The 22,419-nt window shown below is 41.9% G+C and overlaps 1 protein-coding gene across 13 annotated transcripts in view; it reads right to left on the minus strand.

Annotated features, from left to right (window-relative positions):
- utrn (utrophin) overlaps positions 1-22,419 on the minus strand; it is a 190,445-nt gene that overhangs the window by 43,028 nt on the left and 124,998 nt on the right. For all 13 annotated transcript variants that reach the window (XM_038726943.1, XM_038726936.1, XM_038726938.1 and 10 more), the window contains 8 exons: positions 20,360-20,489; positions 18,387-18,655; positions 17,192-17,338; positions 12,973-13,051; positions 11,656-11,716; positions 5,848-5,909; positions 4,414-4,488; positions 248-449 (listed from right to left, as the gene is read on the minus strand). In XM_038726943.1, the coding sequence (XP_038582871.1) occupies positions 248-449; positions 4,414-4,488; positions 5,848-5,909; positions 11,656-11,716; positions 12,973-13,051; positions 17,192-17,338; positions 18,387-18,655; positions 20,360-20,489 (1,025 nt within the window). The remainder of the gene's footprint in view (positions 1-247; positions 450-4,413; positions 4,489-5,847; positions 5,910-11,655; positions 11,717-12,972; positions 13,052-17,191; positions 17,339-18,386; positions 18,656-20,359; positions 20,490-22,419) is intronic.

Below are 22,419 nucleotides of genomic sequence, written 5' to 3' on the forward strand. Positions count from 1 at the left end.
ACAATGCTAGAATATGTAGAGTAATAATTAAGCATCAGTTCTGCCACTTTCAACCAATCTGATCTGACACATGGCACATGTTTAAATCTGTAAACAAGCAACTGCATGAAGATACAAACTTCATAGGATGCAGGCGGCAACATGCACAATTCATAGGTTCTGTCAAAATCTGTGACAAATTTAGAAAAGAAAGGCGACTTTTTCATAACCCCCACTTTCCTGAAAGCCAAACAGATGGCATACATACGTGTCGTAAACGTTGAGCAGCCAGTTGAGACACATGTCAACGCAGAGCGGCACATTAACCAGGTCTTTGTGCTCCTGCTCCAGACCGTCGTAGATGGATGTCAGGCAGTTGATGACGTCGGGAACGGACAGCAGCTGGTTGTTGTTGGTGAGCTTGTGCTGCTCGAAGGTGTTCTGGGCCACACTGAGGTCCAACAAGTCCACTGCAGATGAGGAGGTAGTGGGGGGGGGGGGAGGGAAGAGAAGAGTTAGAAGGGTGGGCAGAATGAGAGGCGTTAGACAGAAAGAAAAATAGAGGACAGAATGGGAAGGAAACAATGAGACAGAAAGAAGGAGGATTGGGAGAAGTAAAGAAAGAAAGTGGTGAAAAAGTGAGGAGAGTGGAGGAAGGTTAACAAGAACAGAGAGTAGGAACAAAGTAAAAAGTTAAGAAAGAAATTACATAAGGGGCGACAGGGAATGCAATAAAAAAGAAGGCAAGTCAGAAACATTAGTAACCTTTTAGATTTTGATCTTTGGACTTTCAGAAGTGACTCAGGTTTTTCTAAAAATGCCAACAAATCTTAACAGGATGAGGAGCTGAAAATGGCACAGACTATTAATAGAGGCACTTCAAAACTGCAGACTTGACTGATACTGTGTCCAAAATAGTTTTAAAAAAACTAACTGCGAGAGTCTGCCAGGAGTACAGACAGACCGTTGTGGTGAAATATTAATATGAGAGAGAAATCTGAACTGAAAAAGACAAATGAGAAAATAATGTACGAGAGTCAGACTCAGAGTCTAGTTTCTTCTAATTTAATTTGTTGGCTACATCTTCAAAGATAAAGCAAAATAGGAATGTTGTATTTATATCAATGTCTCAATTATCTTTCCATTGTCTGCTGCACTGTAGCTATCACTTACATATCTTGAGAGTAGGGAGAACATTTAACAACACAGGCTAATTGAGTAGGCACAAAAATCTGCCAGCGGGGTGAGATCATTTCACTCATTAAAAACATCACCTGCATCAAGAAATTCCTAGAATTATCACTCGATTTCGATTATTACTCGATACAAGCAAGTTTTGACAACGTAGTGTGTTCACACTGGAAAAAAGTGTCAAAATAAAGTACCCTCAAAGCAGACAGCATGTATACTAAATAAGTCCCATTTTTGAGTTTGCTGTTGATGCTCACCGTTCTCCCTCAAAAAATCTTGGAACCTAAAAAAAATATTTGGATGTCTATTTGTGGGAAGGGGATTACGGATTATCTTTACTCATTGCCATTGACGGCAACGTTGCCCTGCACTATTGCTCTAAAAGTTGCTCTGTGTATCATCACCTTAAAGCTCACTAATTAACATGTTGTCTCATTTGTTTGTGTGGGCAAGAAAGGCAATTAACAGTACTTCCCAAACTGTTGAACTATTCCTTGATGCCTTAACATGATTTTACAAAGCCAAGCTCAGATTCTGAGGGAACCTTCATTAGCGCTTTATTCAAGGTCCACTGACAATGTCAACCAGTTAACCCTATCTCTGTTCAAAACATGAAGACATGGCTATGGGTTAAAAACACATACACAGTGTGTCGTCTGCTACAGGTGGTTAATTAGCGTGACCAAAATGAAGGCTATTACAGTGTAGACATAGATCATTACCACTAAAATAGCGTCACAAGCATTTCTACTTACTTATTTAGACCTATCCCTTAGGTGTGTATGTATTTTCAGGGCACTGATTATAGCATATTGCTTCAGATGTATCCAACAAATACTATAATACAGGAGGTTCAAAAACATTTGTGAGTGTGACTACTGTGTCTGCACCCATCTACCTATACTCCATAATACAAACTTACGTTCCTTCTCGGCCACTACGCTCCTCCAACGAACGCCGCCTGGCTCTGCCATTCCTTCACACAAAGCAATCCCAGTCACGGCTGTTCTCATCTGTGACATTACGACGGTGGAACGAGCTACCACACGCCATCAGAGCAGGGGCGTCCCTCTCTAACTTCAAGAAGCTCTTGAAAACTTATCTCTTCCGAGAACACTTCCTCTTATAACACCTCTAACTCGTAACCTCTAAGATGCACTTCCTGTGCTCTTCTTCTTCTATCCCCTTACAATGTATTGATAGCACCTTTTTGTATTGATTGCACTTTTTGTTAACTCTTACTTCCTTCCCTAGGTATCTACCCCATTGATGTGATATGTACCATGAGCTCTAGTATTTATTGCTGCTCTTACTAGTATGTATTGTCAGTTGTAGATCTGTATTTGATGCTGTTATGAGTCTGCAGTTCTCCTCCCCAACCCCTTGTGTTTATGTTGTCTTCCCTCCCTGTGTCTCCTGTTAGTCTGTCTGTCTCTCTGTGTTGTCTGGGCGTGGCTTCTCACTCTGGGCCTGGCGCTCCACCTGCACACCTGATCCACATTCCACTAATCAAGACTCTGCAGTATATCAACCCGGTTCTTCACCCCACTTGTCGCCAGCTTACTTGGTATTTGCGCTTGTGTTATATATTCTATTGTTTGTTTCTTGTGAGATCACTTACCTTGTCTCCCTGTGCTCAGGATTGCTGGCTGCTTGGAAATTCTGCCACTGCCTCACTCAGCTCACAGCCTGCCTGGAAGTTCACTCACTGGTTTCCATTCCCTGGTCTGCCCTCTGCTCTGCTCTCACCCCACTTTTCAATAAACTTTAAATTCCTGGATCTGCTTTTGAGTCCATTCGCCTAGTCTGCCATAACAGATGCTCTGTTGATGCTTTATGTTGTTCCTCAAATGTAAGTCGCTTTGGATAAAAGCGTCTGCCAAATGAGTAAATGTGAGTGAACCACTGGACAAAAGTTTTCATAATTTATGAACCCTCTGCAGTTCTGTGTGCACCGCTCCCTCTGACCCACTAGCACTTTTCCACAAACCATTTAAACCCTCTCAACTCATCCTCTCACTAGAGTCTCCTCATCAACCCTTCTGCGGCTCCCTCGCCTTATGTTACCCCCCCCCCGTTCTCCAGACAGCACTAATTACTGGGGTGTATCCACATGGAGCTGGCACAGCAGGGCAGCCATGCTGTCACAAAGCAAAACTTTACTTCTCTCTAGCTTTCTGACTACACACACAGATATGAAGCTGGGAGACTGTCGCACGTTAGCGGGATGACATGCAACCTCATTTGTGCTTCTCCAGCCCCCTGGCACAGACTTAACCCAATTAGTCAGTTTATAGTGTCCCCTGCGTGTGTGTCATACACACACACACTTACAAACATTGATACAGGCACACGCAAGTCTCCAAGCACAGATTCCAAATGATTCCAGGCTAATAACTAATAACTACTGATCCTTCTGCTGTGTGTTTGTATGTGCGTGCTTTGTGCTATGTCTGTTCTAATCTAATGGATGAAATTGAATTGCGGTGCCCCAAGTCGAAATCACTCAGGCTAATGCATTCCCATCAAAAGCACACACATGCGATCAGAGAGGCAATATGAGATAGCAAACGAAAATGTCTGACTCACTCAAACTCATTAACGACCAACAAACACAATAACACACTTTGATACCCCACGACTGTTCAGGTGCACACACACCGACAAGAGGCATTTGATTCACACATGCACACAGAGCAAACTACCTACAGGCAGCAGGATGTAAATGAGCAGTGTGGGCTCGCAGTGCGTGTTGCTATCATAATGTCAACAGCTGGATAATAGTTAACAATTGTCACCATTACTACTACAAAAGGGGGATTCTGGATGCACCTGCAGTGCGTGTGAGATGGGGGTTGATGGCCACCTGAGACTGGTGATAATAGCTGCCAAAGCTTCCATCATAAACAAGAAAACAGCAGCTCGTGTTGAGACACTTTTTGAAAAAATCCCACCTGTGTACTCCAAATGAGGCTATGCTCAACAGCTAAACACAGGCACCAGCTGTGACTGTGCATGGACAAAACCATGCACATCCACACACACACACAGGCTGACACAGTGTGGGTAATTTTAAAGCCAAAATATCCTTTGGCTCCTGCGCGGTTTCAGGCACAGCGTCTGGCAAAGCTTCAAATCATAGCTGCATCCCCTCATTGCACCCAGACTTCAAAAGAAGCAGACCACTGTTGTAGGTATTAAGGTGTGTTTGAGTGTGTGTGTGTGTGTGTGCATCTTACTTACAACACAGTGCTTTCTGTAGTCTGCGGATCTTCATGGCTGTTCGGTACGCTGAGAATCTCACATTGTTTAAGTCCGCTACAGGCAGACATAGAGATGGAGAGATGAAAGGTAGATGGACAAAAAGAAAATGGAGGCTGAAAATCTGAAAATAAAGCGCAACAGAATTCTGCCTACTGGGCAACATAAGCAGGACCACAGTCTTCAATGAAGTTTGTTAGTTATTGTCTATGGATATGACCGAGTGGAGGGGTGGCTAATGTGGACTGTGTAATTAGGTTAGTGAGTTCTGTCTCAGTGGGGGCTGGTGCTATTTGCTGAGCTGCCGGCCTACAGCAAATGCTCCCTAAGTTTCACAGCTTATTAGTTATCCGGCTGCTCATTAAAGAACAGTCATACTGACCAGCCCACAGGGACAGAGGCGTGCATATGGATATTAACAGGGAGCAGGGGAGAGAGCAAAAAAAGATCAGGGTGCAATTTCCATCAAGTTAAATGTAAGGAGTAAACTAACTAGACAAGAGAGTTAATCCCTCAGCAGAAAACGGCCTCCAAAAGATCAACATGCAAGCTGCAATTTGTAACTTGACTTTATTTCCTCTCATGTTCATTTTGACATTTTTGACAAATCAAAACAAAAGCCATACTTGCCACCAATGCATGAGCATGCCAGAGCCCTGTAGAAGCTGCAGATGCACCTACACGTAATCATTTATGAAATGTGACACTACCGCCAATTATGAAAGTGTTTTTGTGAAATGGATCCGTAGTCCTTTATCTATAATTTCTTTTAACTCTCTAATCTTTAATTGTATTTAAATGTCTTTTATATTGCCCTATATTGCTTTACGTTTTATGTAAAGCACTTTGAATTGCCTTGTGGTTGAAATGTGCTACACAAATAAACTGGCTTTGCCTTTAAAAGACTAATAGACTGCCATAAAACAGGCTTTATTTATCTAATTAGGGTAAGTTCAACAAAACAAAACATTTTTTATGACTTGCCTCCGGTGGTATGTAACCATGTAGAGAGTTTGGAGTTATTTGCCCAGGTTTTGAAATATCTGTCTCTAAAATGTTTGCCTCCATCCCAATACAACGGCAGCAACAGGACTTCTGTTTGTGGTGGTTACAGCGTTGACAGATGTTAAAGTTTAAATATCAGAAGAAGTTTAAATATTCAACAGCACTTTTTTTTGGAATTCGCAGTCCCATTACTCACAAATAATGTACAGAACACACCATGATAAAAGTTTTAATTGGTTCACTTATTTCTGAAGAATGCTTAAAAAACAGTTGACAGTGAATTCTGTAGATTATCCAGGGTGACAGGAACAGGGTTTCTGGACAGAAATGTTACTGCTGTTACATTTTTCCCCACTACAAATGAAACTCGCTTCTATTGTTTTGGTGTGTAATTGTGTGTGTGTGTCTTACCTAGTGACTGGTAGAGCTCTGTCATCTTTGGATGATCCCAGCAGGTTGTCTGTGTCTGGTGACTGAAAACCACAACAACAGAGGAGAACAATTAGACTGAGGAACACACAAAAAAACCCACATAAGCTGACACACATCCAGAACAGGAGCCACTGACGTCAAAACACACACGCACAGATACGGACACTTGTCTGTGTCTGTATGTGCTTATCACAGAAGTAAAAAAAAAAATACAACCCGATAGACAGAACTACCTGGAAAGCTAAGATACACAAAAACACACACTCAAATTAGCACAAGCAGACACAAAAACCTGGCAAAGGAACACCCACTTGGAACAGCGCACACGCTAACATCACTATTATCATCATAATTTGGCGCGTGCAGACACTGTCAATGGCTTTATTGCCAGAGATCGAAAAAGCTCCTCTGAATGAAAGAACAGGCATACACACACACACAAACACAAATAGACATGTACTGTGAATCCTGCTCATCACCACAGGATCTGCCTTTCTAAACACCATGGGACGTAAATATAAGGAGGACAAGTGTCAACTCCTTGTTTACATTTCTGCTTCAGACAGAAGCCTCACAAATACACACATACAAACAACACGAACAACACTGAAAAACCAACACCACAAAAATGAATAAAATAAGACCCGTGTGCTAAAACTGATCAAACATGGCTGCCTCCACACACAGGACAGCAAAGGCTCGTTTCTCAAGCTGCAGCTGCCAATCAGTGCATCTTTTTGAGCTCTGCTGGCCATGATGTGGCTGCGTGTGTGCACTCACGCGCGCGCATGTATGTCTCAAGAAGGCACCTGACTGTCAGAAGCTGAACTCAGATCTGTGTGGAATATTTGAGAGGATTTCTGGAAGACGTTTTTTTAAAAGAAAAGTCTGCTTTATGAATGCAGAGGCTCCCCTGTGGTTTCTGCGATGGCTTACTCTCTGCTGACAGGCAGCAGGACATGAAGTCAAGTGCTGACAGTGAATTGAGGTGGCGGAGGGGACGAAAGGAGCCCTCCTTGTGCACAGATGTTCATCACTATTCAATGGCTGTACAGATGATGACCCCTTTCACATCTGCGCAGGCAACACTTATGTCAAGTGTATGTCAAGATAGACCTAACACAATAATGGGACACACAATCAACTCACTACACAACATAAATAGTATTTATGTATACACACACACACACGCACACTAAAAGGCAGGCAGCATTTCCATCAACAAAAAGATTAGGAAGCTTGTGCTTATTTCCACAGCTCATGAATGCCATAATAAGGAAAACTGAGTTGTCAGGTTCAACTGTCCTCAATGCTTTCCCCTTCAACACATTCCCTTTGTAATGCCTAAGCAATCTTTTTGTTGTCCTGTAGGAGGAAAAAACAGCAAACTGGTGACACATTTACTACAAAGCTGCTACAGTTTAGATAACACAGAAGAAAACATTCATAGGCGGCAGGAGAGGCATCAGAGAATATTAAAGAGCACGGGACAGAAACTGAGATTTTCTGGCTGATATTTGAAAGCGTCTCTGATATGTGAAATGTATGGGTAGAGCTGCTCTGGGAACTTGTGATTGGCATTTTATGCAGTTTTTTTTTTATTTGGACAAAACAATTATTAAAAAACTGAATCGATAAAGAAAATTTAATTGCAGTTAATTGCAGACATCATAGACATGAGCAAACTTCTGCATCCATACCGTATCTGGCAAGGTATCCGACAATGATTCATTGGCATGTATCTCCCAAATAGGAAACCTCTTATCTTCTGTAAATTCAAATAGAAACGTGGCAGTTTAAAGTGGCCTGTTATCAGACATGGTGGTTTTCATGATTTTTCTAACTGTGAGCAAGAGTGTCTGGGGATGACGCAGATGACTGACATTTTCCTTCATAAACACCATTAAATGACATCTCAGACTAAGCATCAACAAATCAAATGGGAACAGGAGGGGGGATACTGCAGAAGGCGGAGGAAGGATAAAATTTATGTATTCACTAGGTTACTGAGAGGGGGGGAAATAACCTTTTAAAATGTGTTTTTATGAGATTTCTGTCCCAGCAAGGGAGCTAAGTAGGCTGCTGAAACCACCACACAGAATCTGACCTTCTCAGACTAACAGATCACCACGATAACAATTAATCTTATCAAAAATAATTGCTATTTCCTTCGACGTTTTCAGTGTAGCTTCGCCATTTCCAGCAGCTGTAGAGTCCAGCAGAAGGTTAAAGTGGTTTTACTAATTACTCACTTCTTCTCTTCTGCTCCATAATTAACCATAACCAATAACAAAATCCCTCTGTGATACGTCGTTGATGGAATACGTATCCCATCAAACCGTTGGCTTCAGACCAGCCAACACTTCTGCACAACACTTCTCTTTGCTGCTGGGAGTTTCTCACTGTCACACACTGAGAGAGCGTCATGAATAATCATGAGTGTGTGGATGAATGATTACTTGCGTATCTGGATATCCAAAGAGACAGCATAAGTCAAATATCTGAGTAGGGTAAGCAAGAGGAATATTTCAGGAACCTTTTTTTTGGTGACAGCAACCTGCTAGACTTATCAAGAAGTGTATGTGACAGGTGATAAGTGCCTTCATTCACCACATGACATCTTCTGTCTTTGTCTGGCTTTCACCTCTCCTCCTCTAGCCTCCTCTTTGCTCTTAAAACATTAACCCCCTCCCTCCCAAAGTTACCACTATTCTGCTTTAGAAATAGAGTTTGAAAAGCTTTAGATTCTTTGTAAAACTTTGTTCAACTATATTTCGCCTACATAACAAAGACACACTGAGTCCACTTGTGTATACAAAGGCTGTCTGTTAAGCTAGGGACAACCAACCCCGCCAAATATTTCCTGACTACAATATAGACAGTACATCCAGAAAAGCCTTGGAATGTAGAAGAGACTTTCTCTAATCTTCATCATCTATTTGATGAAGTCACGCTATATTTCCTCTCGAAAAGCCTACGAGGCATGTGAGCCCACACTCCCCACCCCCACCCAGAAGTGCCAGAATGGGTGAAATGGGAGAGCACGTGAGGTTGCCAGCATGAGGCGGCAGGCACAGTACTTGAGTGAAGCCATTTGATTCCCCCCCCCCAATATGTCTCTTGAACTCCTCACCGCAGGGGGTGGACAAGGAGCAGTTTTAATCAGGGGCCCTTTGTCAGCTCAAAGAAAAGAAGCAGAATATCAGAGGAGATGGAAGGGGAGACGAGGAGGAGTTTGGGGGAAATGAATGTGTCAAAGACTTATGCGGGTGTCCCAAAGATGTCACGGCACTGAAAGCGACCTGTGATTAGTACTGGAGATGGATTTAGAGTTCAGTTTTAAAGCTACAAATTAAGTGGGTATGTATGAGTGTGCGCCAGCCGGCATGTATATTTGTGTGTGAGGGAGAACTGGAGAGGGCACTGTTTGCAGCAGACTGTCTTCATTATAAAATGAAAGAAAAGCCACACACTGAGTTAAAAGTTGAAAGAGGAATGGTTTCTTTCTTCTTGTTTCTGAAAGGCAATTCAAGGTTAATGTGAAAGCCGCCTTGGAGAAGAAAAACCTGGTCCAACCAACCTACAGGCACTAACAGAACATATGGTGTGTGTGCTCAAATTGGGTCTGTGTGTGTGTGTTTGGTTAGCAAGTTTGAGCTTGTTTCCAGTTGGAGTTCATATGCATCTTTGGGTGTGTGTGTGTGTGTGTGTGTGAACGTTTCCCTGCCAGCATGACAATGTGCATCTCTATTTGTGTGTCTAAATGCGCGTGTGTTTATGTATTGTTTTGAGCGAATGCCCTTGTGCACATGTGTTTTGTTTGTGTGAGTGGGCGGATTCAGGTTCATTGGCTGGGCACATCTGCGATCACAGGCTGTTGTTGACTCTAAAGTTATAAGCCCGTCCTCCGAGTCGTTGCCTGTCCCTGCCTTTCATCTCTTGTGTCAAGCTGCCTACTCAAACACAATACAGGTGTCCTTCCCCCTCTCTCTTTGTCTAAATCCTATTTTACTCCATCTCTGTCTCAATTCTTTATCATCTGTCTTAAAACGTTTTATCTTGACCTCCCCTCAAATGATCTCAAAAAGTTTCAATATGATTCAATAAACAAAACTGTTTGAACTTGCTGGTTTTATGTTGCATCAAAACATTTTAGAGTTTAGCCCATCACTGGGAGAAGACTAGACCTATAAATCTTCATAGCTGATGTTTTTATTGTGGTTTGTTCTGTGGACATTGGAACAAGGAGATTTATTTTGAAAAATGGCTATTTGACAATTTAACTGAGACAGTGACATTTCGCCTTAGGGCACAAGGCGATTTAAGGGGAGGCACCCTTAAAAAGTACACCCACTTTATCATCCTAAATAACAAAGTAAGGCAGTAACAGTGTTTCAACGGGAAAGAGAGAGAGAGAAACAAAGAAAGCAGGACTGACAAATGATAGCTGAAATTGCAACCCAAAGATTTTTCTAACCACCAGCCAAAAATGAGGGTGAATTCAGGTTTGGTTAGTCAGCAGTTTACTGACATACGGTTACATGATTTGTGGATAATGAGGTCCGTCAAACTTTCAGAACTGACATTTCCTGAACAGCAGAGAAGCTGTCTGGTTTGCTACCAACACAGATCTTCTCTCTGCCTGTTTAAAAAGAAACCTGCTGTTTGGCCTGATTTGGTAAAAAATTAGAATGGGAAGCAAGACGTCAAGCTAAAGTTGCTATAGTCACGATTAGAAAAGTGTGTGAGCTGTCCTGGGATTCAGCCAGGTATTACCTATTCAAAAGGAAGAGCTAATGTTGGACTGAATGAGAAATGTGCAGGTGAAAGAGTTTGAATTTTAATATACACACACAGGAGCAAATCGGCAGAAAGGAGCTCCTTAATTGGCAGTAAAATGAATGATGTACGTGCACAGAATACACACGGAACAAAAGCCACATGATCATTTGTGGTTATTGTGTGTGAGAGGTCACTAGAGGTCAGAGCTTTAATGTGAAAAGGTTGAGAAAAAAATGTTTGAGATAATGGGCTGTTTCACAACACTGTTGAACACAAGATAAATCCAACTCCATCTGCACCATCCTGCCCATATTTGGGTCTACCTTGAGGAAGATATAGCAGTTCTAAATCTTGATAAGATAGATAATAAGTTAAAGTTGTCAAAGATCATACAGCAACCTGTCTACACAGTATATCTTAGCTTGGTCTGATTGCATTAACTTTAATGAGACATAAATGACTCATAAGGCATTTTCAAGAAGGAAGTCTTTTGCAGCTATCTTTATAAACTCGCACAGTAGAGTCAATCAAACTTCTAGGACAGTGGCTCCAAACCTAAGGATCAAGACCCGACAGTTGTCCCAAAATGAATCCAAGTCGAACGTTGATCTCTGAATACAAAATAACTCAACCACGCTAAACAAATTTCTTTCATTGTTTCTTCATTTTCTGACATTTCAGTCTTTGCTTCAGGTGCTCACAGCTAACAGACATCCACCCTGTGACAACAAACAGACAATCCATTGGCCACACACACACACACACACGCAACTAAATGGAACCTGAGAATAAAGGAGCTAGGCATTCATACCGAAAAAAGGAAGTGCTCTTTAAAGCAACAGCATTTTTACACACAATATCCTGACCGCTCTGCCTTGAATGCCTACCAATGCAAAAGAATCACTGACACATGCCGACACACATGCACACACACACACACACACACAAATGCATACATTTATACGGACACAAAGATGGCTATCAATGCAATTTCTTGCCACTTACTTGATGTAATATGGAACCTTATTCTGAGAAACTGCACGTTGCCAGGGGAGCTGTACTGAAGCTGCAGACAAATAAGGGAGACAAATAATCAAGCGGTCAAAATTGTACCATCTTAATAAACATTGCACAGTTTTACCATGCAGTACAGTAATTCATTTAGTGTTTGGAGCTTGACTTGAGATAATTCTCACATCGACCACTTCCATAATAACATAGCCTAGCTATGTAAGGAAGACTCCTACTGTGCATGAAACTGAGAGAAAAAAAAGGAAATGGGTATTGTTTCCTGTTGAAAAAAGGTGCCAGGTTTATGTTAATCCTGGATATGAAAGACGACAATAAATACTGACAGACCAAGTAAATCTTAAAAATGACAAGCAGATACAGTGTTAAAACCAGCCAAATATAAGACTTGAGAAGCGCTCAAGAGCAATATGGAACAGAAATGTTGCTTGATTTATCACCCGCCCACTGTCCCTCCTCCTTGACACAGCTCTACGCTCAGATAGAGAGATGAAAAGACAGTAAGAGAAAGAGATTAAGCGAGATTGGGAGATATACGAGATGGATAGGGCAAGATAAGGACGCAGTACTTTATTGATCCCTGAGGGAATATTAAGCTACTAGTGTAATGAGAGAGAATGTGTGATAGAGTAGATAGTGTCATAGTGCCAGGAAGATGAAAGAAGAGACAGAGTGCTGTTTTGTCTGGTGCAGCAGCTGTGCTCTCAGCTGGGTTTACTTGGTAAATTCACGTCTATTGGTGACACAGCGGCCGAGCTTAACCACCTGCTATGAATCACACACCGTCCATTTTGTCTCTCTGTCTGACAGCCAGCAAAGCAAATCAGGTGGAGCAGAAAGAACGCTAATGACTGTATGATTATAGGAAATGAGAGAGAGAGAGAGAGAGAGAGAGAGAGAGAGAGAGAGAGAGCGGCTGGTTTGTTTTATGTTCACACTAGTGCATTTGTCTTTTCTCTCTAGCTTTGTCTCCAACTCTGTCTTTTCCACTCTCTCTCTGCTAATGACCACCCTAAAGAGGGTGAAAGAGGAGGGAGACAGTGGAGAGCTGTAATTAAGCCTTGCATTATTCAAGAGTAAAGCGCCTCGTCTGCAAATTGTGTGTGCATGGTTATGCACGTACACCCAACATACCCACTGAGCACGCATGACTGTGAAGCGTACGGCTCAAGACTGGAAGATGGGACATGAAAAAATTAGGGGTTGCGAAACAGCATAACTGAGTGGAAACAAACCAAGTCTCCCACCCAAATTTTCAAATTTCCCAGGAGAGGTAATTGGCTCTGTACTCACTGGAGAGGAAATGTTGGGAGGAGGGGCCAAAGTCTCGGTGGGCTTCCTGAAGCAGCTTCAGTCGGTCCTCCACCGCCACCTGCATGATGAGCAGACACACAGACAGGAGAGGAGACAGTCAGATGTGGTCCTGAAAGCTGCACTCATCGAAACAGAACTTTACAGTGGTTGACGCTGGCGTCATGGTTGGAATGAATTCAATTTCACTGCAATTAAGTTGGAAGGGGATTTGCTGTAAAACCCCAAGCACAGGAAACTTTTTTCTTTTGGAGGTATAGATATATCATGTATCATATGTATCTTGACTGAGTATAAAGTTAATATACTGCACACATATACCAGTACATTTACCTCGTATAGCAGCTCACCAATATGTATTGCATTGTATAAAAATGATTTGGACTGGAAATCAGTTTGAACTAGTTAAACTGAATCCTAAAATCCTAATTGGAAAAATCCAATTATGCTAGCTGGAGTTCTCTGTTAGAAACTTGGATACTATGGCATGATAATGTCTCATCCAGATTCTTGATCAGTGTCAGGTAAATGGGCAAAATTAATAAATTAATAATTCTTTATTACACATATACAGTGGGTACGGAAAGTATTCAGACCCCTTTAAATTTTTCACTCTTTGTTTCATTGCAGCCATTTTCCAAAAATCAAAAAAGTTCATTTTATTTCTCAGTAATGCACACTCAGCACCCCATCTTGACAGAAAAAAACAGAAATGTAGAAATTTTTGCAAATTTATTAAAAAAGAAAAACTGAAATATCACATGGTCAAAGTATTCAGACCCTTTGCCGTGACACTCATATTTAACTCAGGTGCTGTCTATTTCTTCTGATCATCCTTGAGATGGTTCTACACCTTCATTTGAGTCCAGCTGTGTTTGATTATACTGATTGGACTTGATTAGGAAAGCCACACACCTGTCTATATAAGACCTTACAGCTCACAGTGCATGTCAGAGCAAATGAGAATCATGAGGTCAAAGGAACTGCCTGAAGAGCTCAGAGACAGAATTGTGGCAAGGCACAGATCTGGCCAAGGTTACAAAAAAATTTCTGCTGCACTTAAGGTTCCTAAGAGCACAGTGGCCTCCATAATCCTCAAATGGAAGACGTTTGGGACGACCAGAACCCTTCCTAGAGCTGGCCGTCCGGCCAAACTGAGCTATCGGGGGAGAAGAGCCTTGGTGAGAGAGGTAAAGAAGAACCCAAAGGTCACTGTGGCTGAGCTCCAGAGATGCAGTCGGGAGATGGGAGAAAGTTGTAGTAAGTCAACCATCACTGCAGCAATCCACCAGTCGGGGCTTTATGGCAGAGTGGCCCGACGGAAGCCTCTCCTCAGTGCAAGACACATGAAAGCCTGCATGGAGTTTGCTAAAAACACCTGAAGGACTCCAAGATGGTGATAAATAAGATCCTCTGGTCTGATGAGACCAAGATAGAACTTTTTGGCCTTAATTCTAAGCGGTATGTGTGGAGAAAACCAGGCACTGCTCATCACCTGTCCAATACAGTCTCAACAGTGAAGCATGGTGGTGGCAGCATCATGCTGTGGGGGTGTTTTTCAGCTGCAGGGACAGGACGACTGGTTGCAATCGAGGGAAAGATGAATGCGGCCAAGTACAGGGATATCCTGGACGAAAACCTTTTCCAGAGTGCTCTGGGCCGAAGGTTTACCTTCCAACAAGACAATGACCCTAAGCACACCGCTAAAATAACGAAGGAGTGGCTTCACAACTCCGTGGCTGTTCTTGAATGGCCCAGCCAGAGCCCTGACTTAAACCCAATTGAGCATCTCTGGAGAGACCTGAAAATGGCTGTCCACCAACGTTTACCATCCAACCTGACAGAACTGGAGAGGATCTGCAAGGAGGAATGGCAGAGGATACCCAAATCCAGATGTGAAAAACTTGTTGCATCTTTCCCAAAAACGACTCATGGCTGTATTAGATCAAAAGGGTGCTTCTACTAAATACTGAGCAAAGGGTCTGAATACTTATGACCATGTGATATTTCAGTTTTTCTATTTAAATAAATTTGCAAAAATTTCTACATTTCTGTTTTTTTTCTGTCAAGATGGGGTGCTGAGTGTACATTACTGAGAAATAAAATGAACTTTTTTGATTTTTGGAAAATGGCTGCAATGAAACAAAGAGTGAAAAATTTAAAGGGGTCTGAATACTTTCCGTACCCACTGTATACTGTGATACGCTGTTGCAAACCTTCTGGAAAAGATGTTTTTTTAATTTTTAAAATAAGCCAGAGAAATTCCAGATGGAGAAGCCAAATCCGGCACAGTAACATATCGAGGAGTCAAAAACAAGTTGGTACGACACACAGATCAAAAACCTGTATCAGAATCATGTAGTGTCTCATGTCGCATGTATAAATCATATCCTGAATATAATCAAAACCAAGATGAGACTTAAAACCTTCCTGTGCAAAGATATGGTGGATTTATGTTTCCTTGTACACTCCATATTACCTTTACTATGACAAAACCGTATTTCAGAAACAAATGGATAGCTTGCTTATAAATTATGCTAGATCGACTGTTCATGTTGCATGCAGTGCACTCAGTGAAAGGTGAAGCTTCATACAGCTTTGAGTTATCAATCTCACACACACATTCACTCCTGTACCCCTGTGAAAGCTGCGTATTGACCTCTCAGGCAGTGCACCTGTGCCCAACGTGTGGGGTTGCTTTGCTCCATCAGGCTGACTAGCAGGACAGTATTGGCAGTCTGTAATATTGAGACTCACACAAACACACCTCAGGCGTTATGGCAGCCAGATCACAGCTGTCCACACAGGGATCCTGGAAATAGGCTCAGAAAGGCCGATAGATCAGTTTCTTCCTGGCCACTAATGGCTATTATGGTTTATGTCCCACCGAGACAAAGATGGGAGCTGTCTGCATATGAAAACCAAATCATTAAACTACACAGTCAGACCTGGCTTATTAACGTCTCCTTCCTGCAGGCTGAAGGAAATAAAAAGAGCGAACAACGGAGAGACCTGCTTGCGTCCACTGAAACTCTGCTCTCCTCTGAGTTATGGTCATTCTCCAGGCAGAAAGACTATTAGTGGGTGTCTGTCCAGTACATGTGAAATATCACAAGGCTACAAATTAGCCCAGCTACCCAGTTTCTCTCTGCGGCATTGTCACATTTCAAAAGGGATGACTTTAGGTTCCAAGATTATTACATTTATTTCTCAACACATTAGTCTCTCTCCTGCTTTTTTCTGGCCACATTCCCAACTCATTTATCCACAGCGATGATGCCGCGTGGATGTATACAAGAAAAACTTCAAATGAAGTCTGCAAAAATATATGTCTCCATGACAGTGTCTTCAAATTGATGCCATCACAGCTGGGTGGTGACATTCCTCCTACAACTGGTCATCATCAGCCAGCTTGGTCAAAGGACCTCAAAGGCTCAAAGAGTCTTGTCATTAATATAAATAGTCTACAGGCCTGATGAGGAAAAAGGGTAATAAAAATTAAGAAATAGGACAATCGACTCGCTTGATAAAGAGATTGTGTCTGAAAGAACCGACACAACTCGTACTCATGCTAGTTGTACAACTAGTATGCTCTTGTGCTCATACAAACTTAACATAGAGGATTTCACTCCATAATTCACAACCAACATAACTTCACTTCTCTTTCTTTCTGATGACTTGTAAAGAGACTTCTCTACAACTTTCCCTCTAGGGGCTGACACACGTTCCACTCTGAGAAAGACGGGGCGACTCCCCTCAGCGGATCAGACCAAGATGTTCAAGTACGTATAAAGCCAAGAATGTGGCTGTTCTGTGAGAAGAGTGTCTATTGATGTGTAGTGACAAAGTGTTGCTGAGAGCACAGAGCCGTGTTCAAATAAAACAGGTACACAGGTGGAGGGACAACTCTCAGTCCCCTGTGTGTTCGGCTGACACAAAGTGAAATCAGCATGTGCACGGCGAGAGGGAGACGAAGATAGACAGAAGAGATAAAAAACACACAGGCAGGCAGGAAGAGAGTGAGGGAACAGGGAGAAAGAGGATCAAGATATATTGAAGACAACATTAATTCGGCAAGTGTGGACAAAATGCTGCGGGAAGAAATGTGGCAGAGAACCCGAGAGAGAGAGCAATAAAGAGTGGGTGTGGAAAATCATGTCAGCTCTAATGTCTGCATATGATTCAGGAGAATTTAAACTACCTGTAGTAGTTTCCATCTCATGTTGAGCTGGTCTAGTTGTCTGGAGGCAGTGGAGGACAGCTGGATGTCCAGCGGTGTCAGCTCTGCAGAAAGCTCATTGACGATTCTTACGTCCTGACGCAGAGGGGCAATCTCATCTCTGAAGGCCTACACAGAAAGGTTTATGTTGTTGCAGTGTGAAAAACTGATATTGTAACTGCGGGATAATCAATCAAACTTAATCATGAAGTTTGTGTTTTCACAAGCAATACCGGAGTTCCTGTTGCAGCGAATGTCAGTTACCTTCCATTTCAAACTTAATTGTCTTTTTTCTTGTTTATGGTCTTGACCTCATTATTGCTAACCTGAGATAAATCAAGTTATACATTGAGTTTTGATGTGCTATAATTTGCATTTAAATTCTCCAATGTTGCTGTCAATATAAATGCAACGCCGCCGCTGCAGCAAAATCTATTAATGTATAAATCTATTAACAGTTATATTCAAAGTGGATGCCTACATGACATGGATATTAAGAGATATAATTGGCCAGACTGTCCATACCATGGGGAGGCAATCATTAAGATGTGAGGTAGTTTAATAGACCAACAAATGAATCCAACAGTGAAGGGGGTGCCTTTGCTCATGCACCCTGTGAACCATAATGTGGCTATTATTGGGGCCACTGTTTCTCCTCTGTCCTCTATTTCTCCTTTTCCACATTTTAATTTATTGTTTACTGTATTACGCCGTGCTGTCATTTTGTTCCTAGTTGTTAACTAAATGTGTTTGCTTGTTCCTTGGTCAGGTCTCCTTGGGAAAAGACATCCTCAAATTTGACAAGTAGCATTTGCAAACAAGACAAGACAGAATCATCAAACCGAGTGCACAATCAAATCAGGTAGCTTTTTGTTCCGAAAATAAAAAGAGAGAGGAGTGTACAAATCGTGTGAGAATTCACAACCGAGTCTCACTCACGTTATTGCACTCGCTTCTATCGTGGATGTGTTTCGGCTACTGTTAAATCAGCGATTTACAAGTTAAACAGACAATTCACAGACAGACTTTATACCTTATATAAGATCCTGCAAGTTAAGACGAGATTTATTCAAGTTGATTCGGTGTTGCATGCTGTAATAATGTACAGATGGGAGGGGTGTCACATCTAACTTGATGTCTCAATGACTACGACGCGTAAGGTGTCTCTCTGACTCACCACGGTCTTGTCGATGTGGTCCTGCAGAGAGTCGATAAGCAGATCCCCGACAGGCTGCCAGGTAGCTTTGGCCTCCTCTGCCTGCGTGAGCCGCAGGTCGAGCTGGTCCATGGAGCTCTGCAGCTCCTGCAGTCGCTCCAAGGCTCGCTCCACCTGACTCTGCCAGCCACCCATGTGTCCTTTCAGACGCTCCCACCGCTCCCTGACCTCGCCCGTTTGCTTGCGGATGGCCCGGGCCAACCCTCGAGCCTTCTCCTCTGGGGTGAGGTCTGGAGGAAGAGAGAAAAAAAGAAGGGTTAAGAGATAAGTAAGACAGTTTTCATGCACCTTATTACATTTCACTAATAGTACATTGTTGAAACACGTTTTCCAATTATATATTTTTATATACAAGTTACAATTCAGAGATGAGAGAAATAAATTTCCTACATTATTTCATGTCAGACTCTTATTCAACTAGAAAGACATTTTCATTTTCCCAAATGTTTCACCCATCAATTTTCAGAAGGTGTAAGGATCCTAATTTATGGAGCTCTGACATTTTATTAAAATTACATCTTCCTTAAAACCATACAGAACATGATTAAAAAAGGCTTTAACCTGTGTTTTATTAATTTGGTCTTTTAGGTTTGAATAAGCCTTTCTTGACTATTTCCCTCTCTTCCTGCATTTCCATTTCCCTCTCTTCCTTACTTTCCATTATTTGTATTTGCTTTGTTTGATTTCAACTTATGCAAATAAGTAAAACTCAAGATGACAAGGGAGAAGAGGAGGGTAGAGTGAGGTAATAAAAGAGTGAGGGTGGAAGTGAAGGCAGTCAAGGCATGACAAAAGTGACTAAAAGACAGAAAAAAGGTTTGAGACAGAGCATCTAGGAAATGAGAAGACAGGAAATGTAGGGGTATGATAATTGTGACATATCTGAGGAGGTACACAGAGAGGAAAATAAAAAAGCAAAAGAGAAACTGCCCCCCCGAACACGCTTTTTTTTTTTTTTTTTTAACTAAAAAGGAAGACGAGCAGATTTTATGAGTTCTAAGGTCTTGTCTCCAGGGTAGTGACTGGATTGCCTTCTTCACCTGTTGCACCTCTGCAATCTCTCTCTTTTCCCATCCCTCCCTCACATGCATACATTCAGACACAAGTCAATGTGAGATGTACTGCAGGTAGCACCTCATGCAGATACACACAAAGACAAGGTATGAAGTTGTTAAGACTTTGCCACATTGTCACTCTGAGAAATCCCATTTCTTCTGATTAAACAACAAGAGCAGCCTCTGATCTTAAATCAGCTTTTTATCTATTTATACAACAAGGCGACGCTTTGATATCCGTATCAAAGATCACAGACAACAAGCCTATCAGAATGCACTCTGAAGTCCTGCCACACCCCTACAAAGCCCCTTGGGTTGGTTTAATTATTTACACAGTAGGATTTGAGTTTGAAGGGAAATGTGCTGACTTAACCAAGACTTTCCTGCCGCATCCAACAGAGACAGAGAGAGAATGCTGAATGAGTCGGTGAATATTTAATTCTTGAGTGCTCTGTTAGATATTAGTATTACTACCAGCTCAGGTTAAAGTGAATGGTGTTTTAAGGGCACTTAACCTTAAAATTGGGCCAAATAAGATGTAAACAGAGACAGATATCACTTACGACCATCTCTTTTGTGTGATGTTAAGGGCTGTGTCTCAAATCACGGCCTATTTACTGTATAGAGCACTTTTTCTCATCCCCCACCATTTTATTTTAGCCGCAAGCAGAGAAAACATAAAAAGTGGTTAAGATGGAGTATAAATGATATTGCAAATATAGTTTTAGTAACATTTCTTATTTCAAAATAAGGCCTTAACATTTTTACATCAATTTAGAGTGAAGTGTGATGAAAGCTTTCTAATAGAAAACTCTTCTATTTCTTTTCCAGTCACTGACATGAATATATAGATGGCTTTTAAGGAGATTGCAAATGTACCAGTCTTTGGCTGCACGTTCTTGCGTGGCTCTCCAGGACCCTCGATTGGCTGATCAGCCAGAAACATCCTGGCTTGATCCAAAGTACTGACCACCAAGTGCTCACGTTCCTTCAGCTCTGACCGTATCGCCTGCAGGGAAAAAACGCAAAGCAGCGGGTTAAAGGGGTGTCAGCCTGTAATACATGACATCAGAAATTGCTCTCTTTGAAAGCAGTCATTAGTATTCAATTTAATACTAATACTCTGTGATGACCCAAACAGATGCATGTGAGAAAAGACAGTAAAGATTTTCCAATAACTTTAAAGCATACACAAGACACTGCAATGAGAGAGCATTTGTAAGCAGTTTAATTTTAACAGAAAATTTGAAAGGGGTAATTAATGCATTTCCTCTGCAGGTATGTTCTACTCGTGTCTCCTGATTCGTCTGCGACAGTGAACTTCAAATGAACCTGGTGTATTGCGAATGAAGTGTTGTACACCCCCCACCCCCCCCCCCCGAATCAACCACTTATGCTTAAATCAGCTTCGACTTTCAATATATTACGAAAAAGGCACTTAATATTAACTCACAGTCACACACGCGTATATACAACCAAAGAACAAGAGCAGGTGTTCATGTTCAGAGATAAACAACACTCTCAACGGCTAATTAGGCGATTGCTGCATAAAAAAAACACAGTCTCTGCCCAGTCTTCCCTTATTAAGAGGAAAAGCAAGAGGTGAGAGCGAGAGAGCAGCTATGTTCGGAGTGTCAGCGGGAGCGAGACCTCTGAGAACACAGCAGCGATTGAAGGCGAGAGTATGGGGTCAAACCGGGCATTTCCTTAAGGTTGGTGTTAACTGAGTGATCCGCAGAATAAAGTGAGCTGCTGGGCGCTATATAAGGAATTATCATTACAGAGCCGGCCAGCAACACCACATATACACTGCGATATGACAAATTACCACACACGCATAAGGCTATCCTCACACTCAAGGCCCTACAGTACAGAAAAACAGATGCTAAAAGTTCATCAGCCAATTTGTAGGACACTTTTCTTAACCTCATGTCAACTAGTCAGCCTCGCCACAGCTCACAGCAGGCGATAAAACTTGATAGAGGGAGTGGGCATGGCATGTAATGGTATAATTATTCTTGTTTTAATATAAGTGTGACCCCCCGGGGACTTCATTGCTTGTTTCAACTAGACTTCAATGCCTATCGGAGTGTGTGATTGCTTTGTGAAGAGGTGATGTAGTTTAAGATGCTGTGAGGCAAGTTCATTAGATGGGACAGCTCGCGTTGTCTCACACCTATCAGACTTATTAAACAGACGAGTGCAGCGAAAATCAGATGCCAAAAATTGACCTCAACATTTATGGAGTGGCAGATGACAACATGCTGGGTTCAGGGGGATCGTATATGCAGTACCATCTGAAGAGATAAGAAGATGACGGACACGAAAGCAGTGTAGGAGGATGGGTCTCCTCGCAGGCCTTGAGATGTACACACACCTTTTTTGTTCTAGTTTCAAAATAAAATAAGCTCATTTCAAGGGGTAAGTTTCTATAAAAGTTAAGTTTAGCCCACCGCAAAGACAATTTCACACTGCCTCCTACGGACAAATTTACCCTCATGCTGAAATGGAGCATCCTGCTGAACACAAATTAAATCACCTCTGCTAATAAATGGTTTGCTCCGTTCCAATGATTTCCTCCTAGCTCACATGGAGGAAACATAATAGGCAGGTAGCTCAGAGAGGGGACCTTGATAGATAGAAACTAAATGAGAGGTGATTGAGGAAGAGGAAAAGAGGTATGTGTGGGGAACAGAGATAAGAAAACGAAGCTAAGCTGTGAGGGGCAACTACCAGTAGAAACCAACGTCTTGCTTTTTCATTGGCTTTTTGTTTTGCACTCACAAATTTGTTAGAGGCTTTAGAAAGGGTTTGCTTTATTGTGAATGACTTTCATTCGCAAATGCTCTAATTTATTAATTAACCTATTAATTGTTTAGGCTATAAAATGTCAAGAAAATTTGGAAAATGCCCATCCTACTTCCCTGAGCTCAAAGTGA

This window comes from Micropterus salmoides, unplaced genomic scaffold (assembly GCF_014851395.1).
Source record: "Micropterus salmoides isolate LMB-PRFRI ecotype aquatic unplaced genomic scaffold, ASM1485139v1 Ms_hic_scaffold_18, whole genome shotgun sequence".
In the NCBI taxonomy this organism is placed as follows: Eukaryota; Metazoa; Chordata; class Actinopteri; order Centrarchiformes; family Centrarchidae; genus Micropterus; species Micropterus salmoides.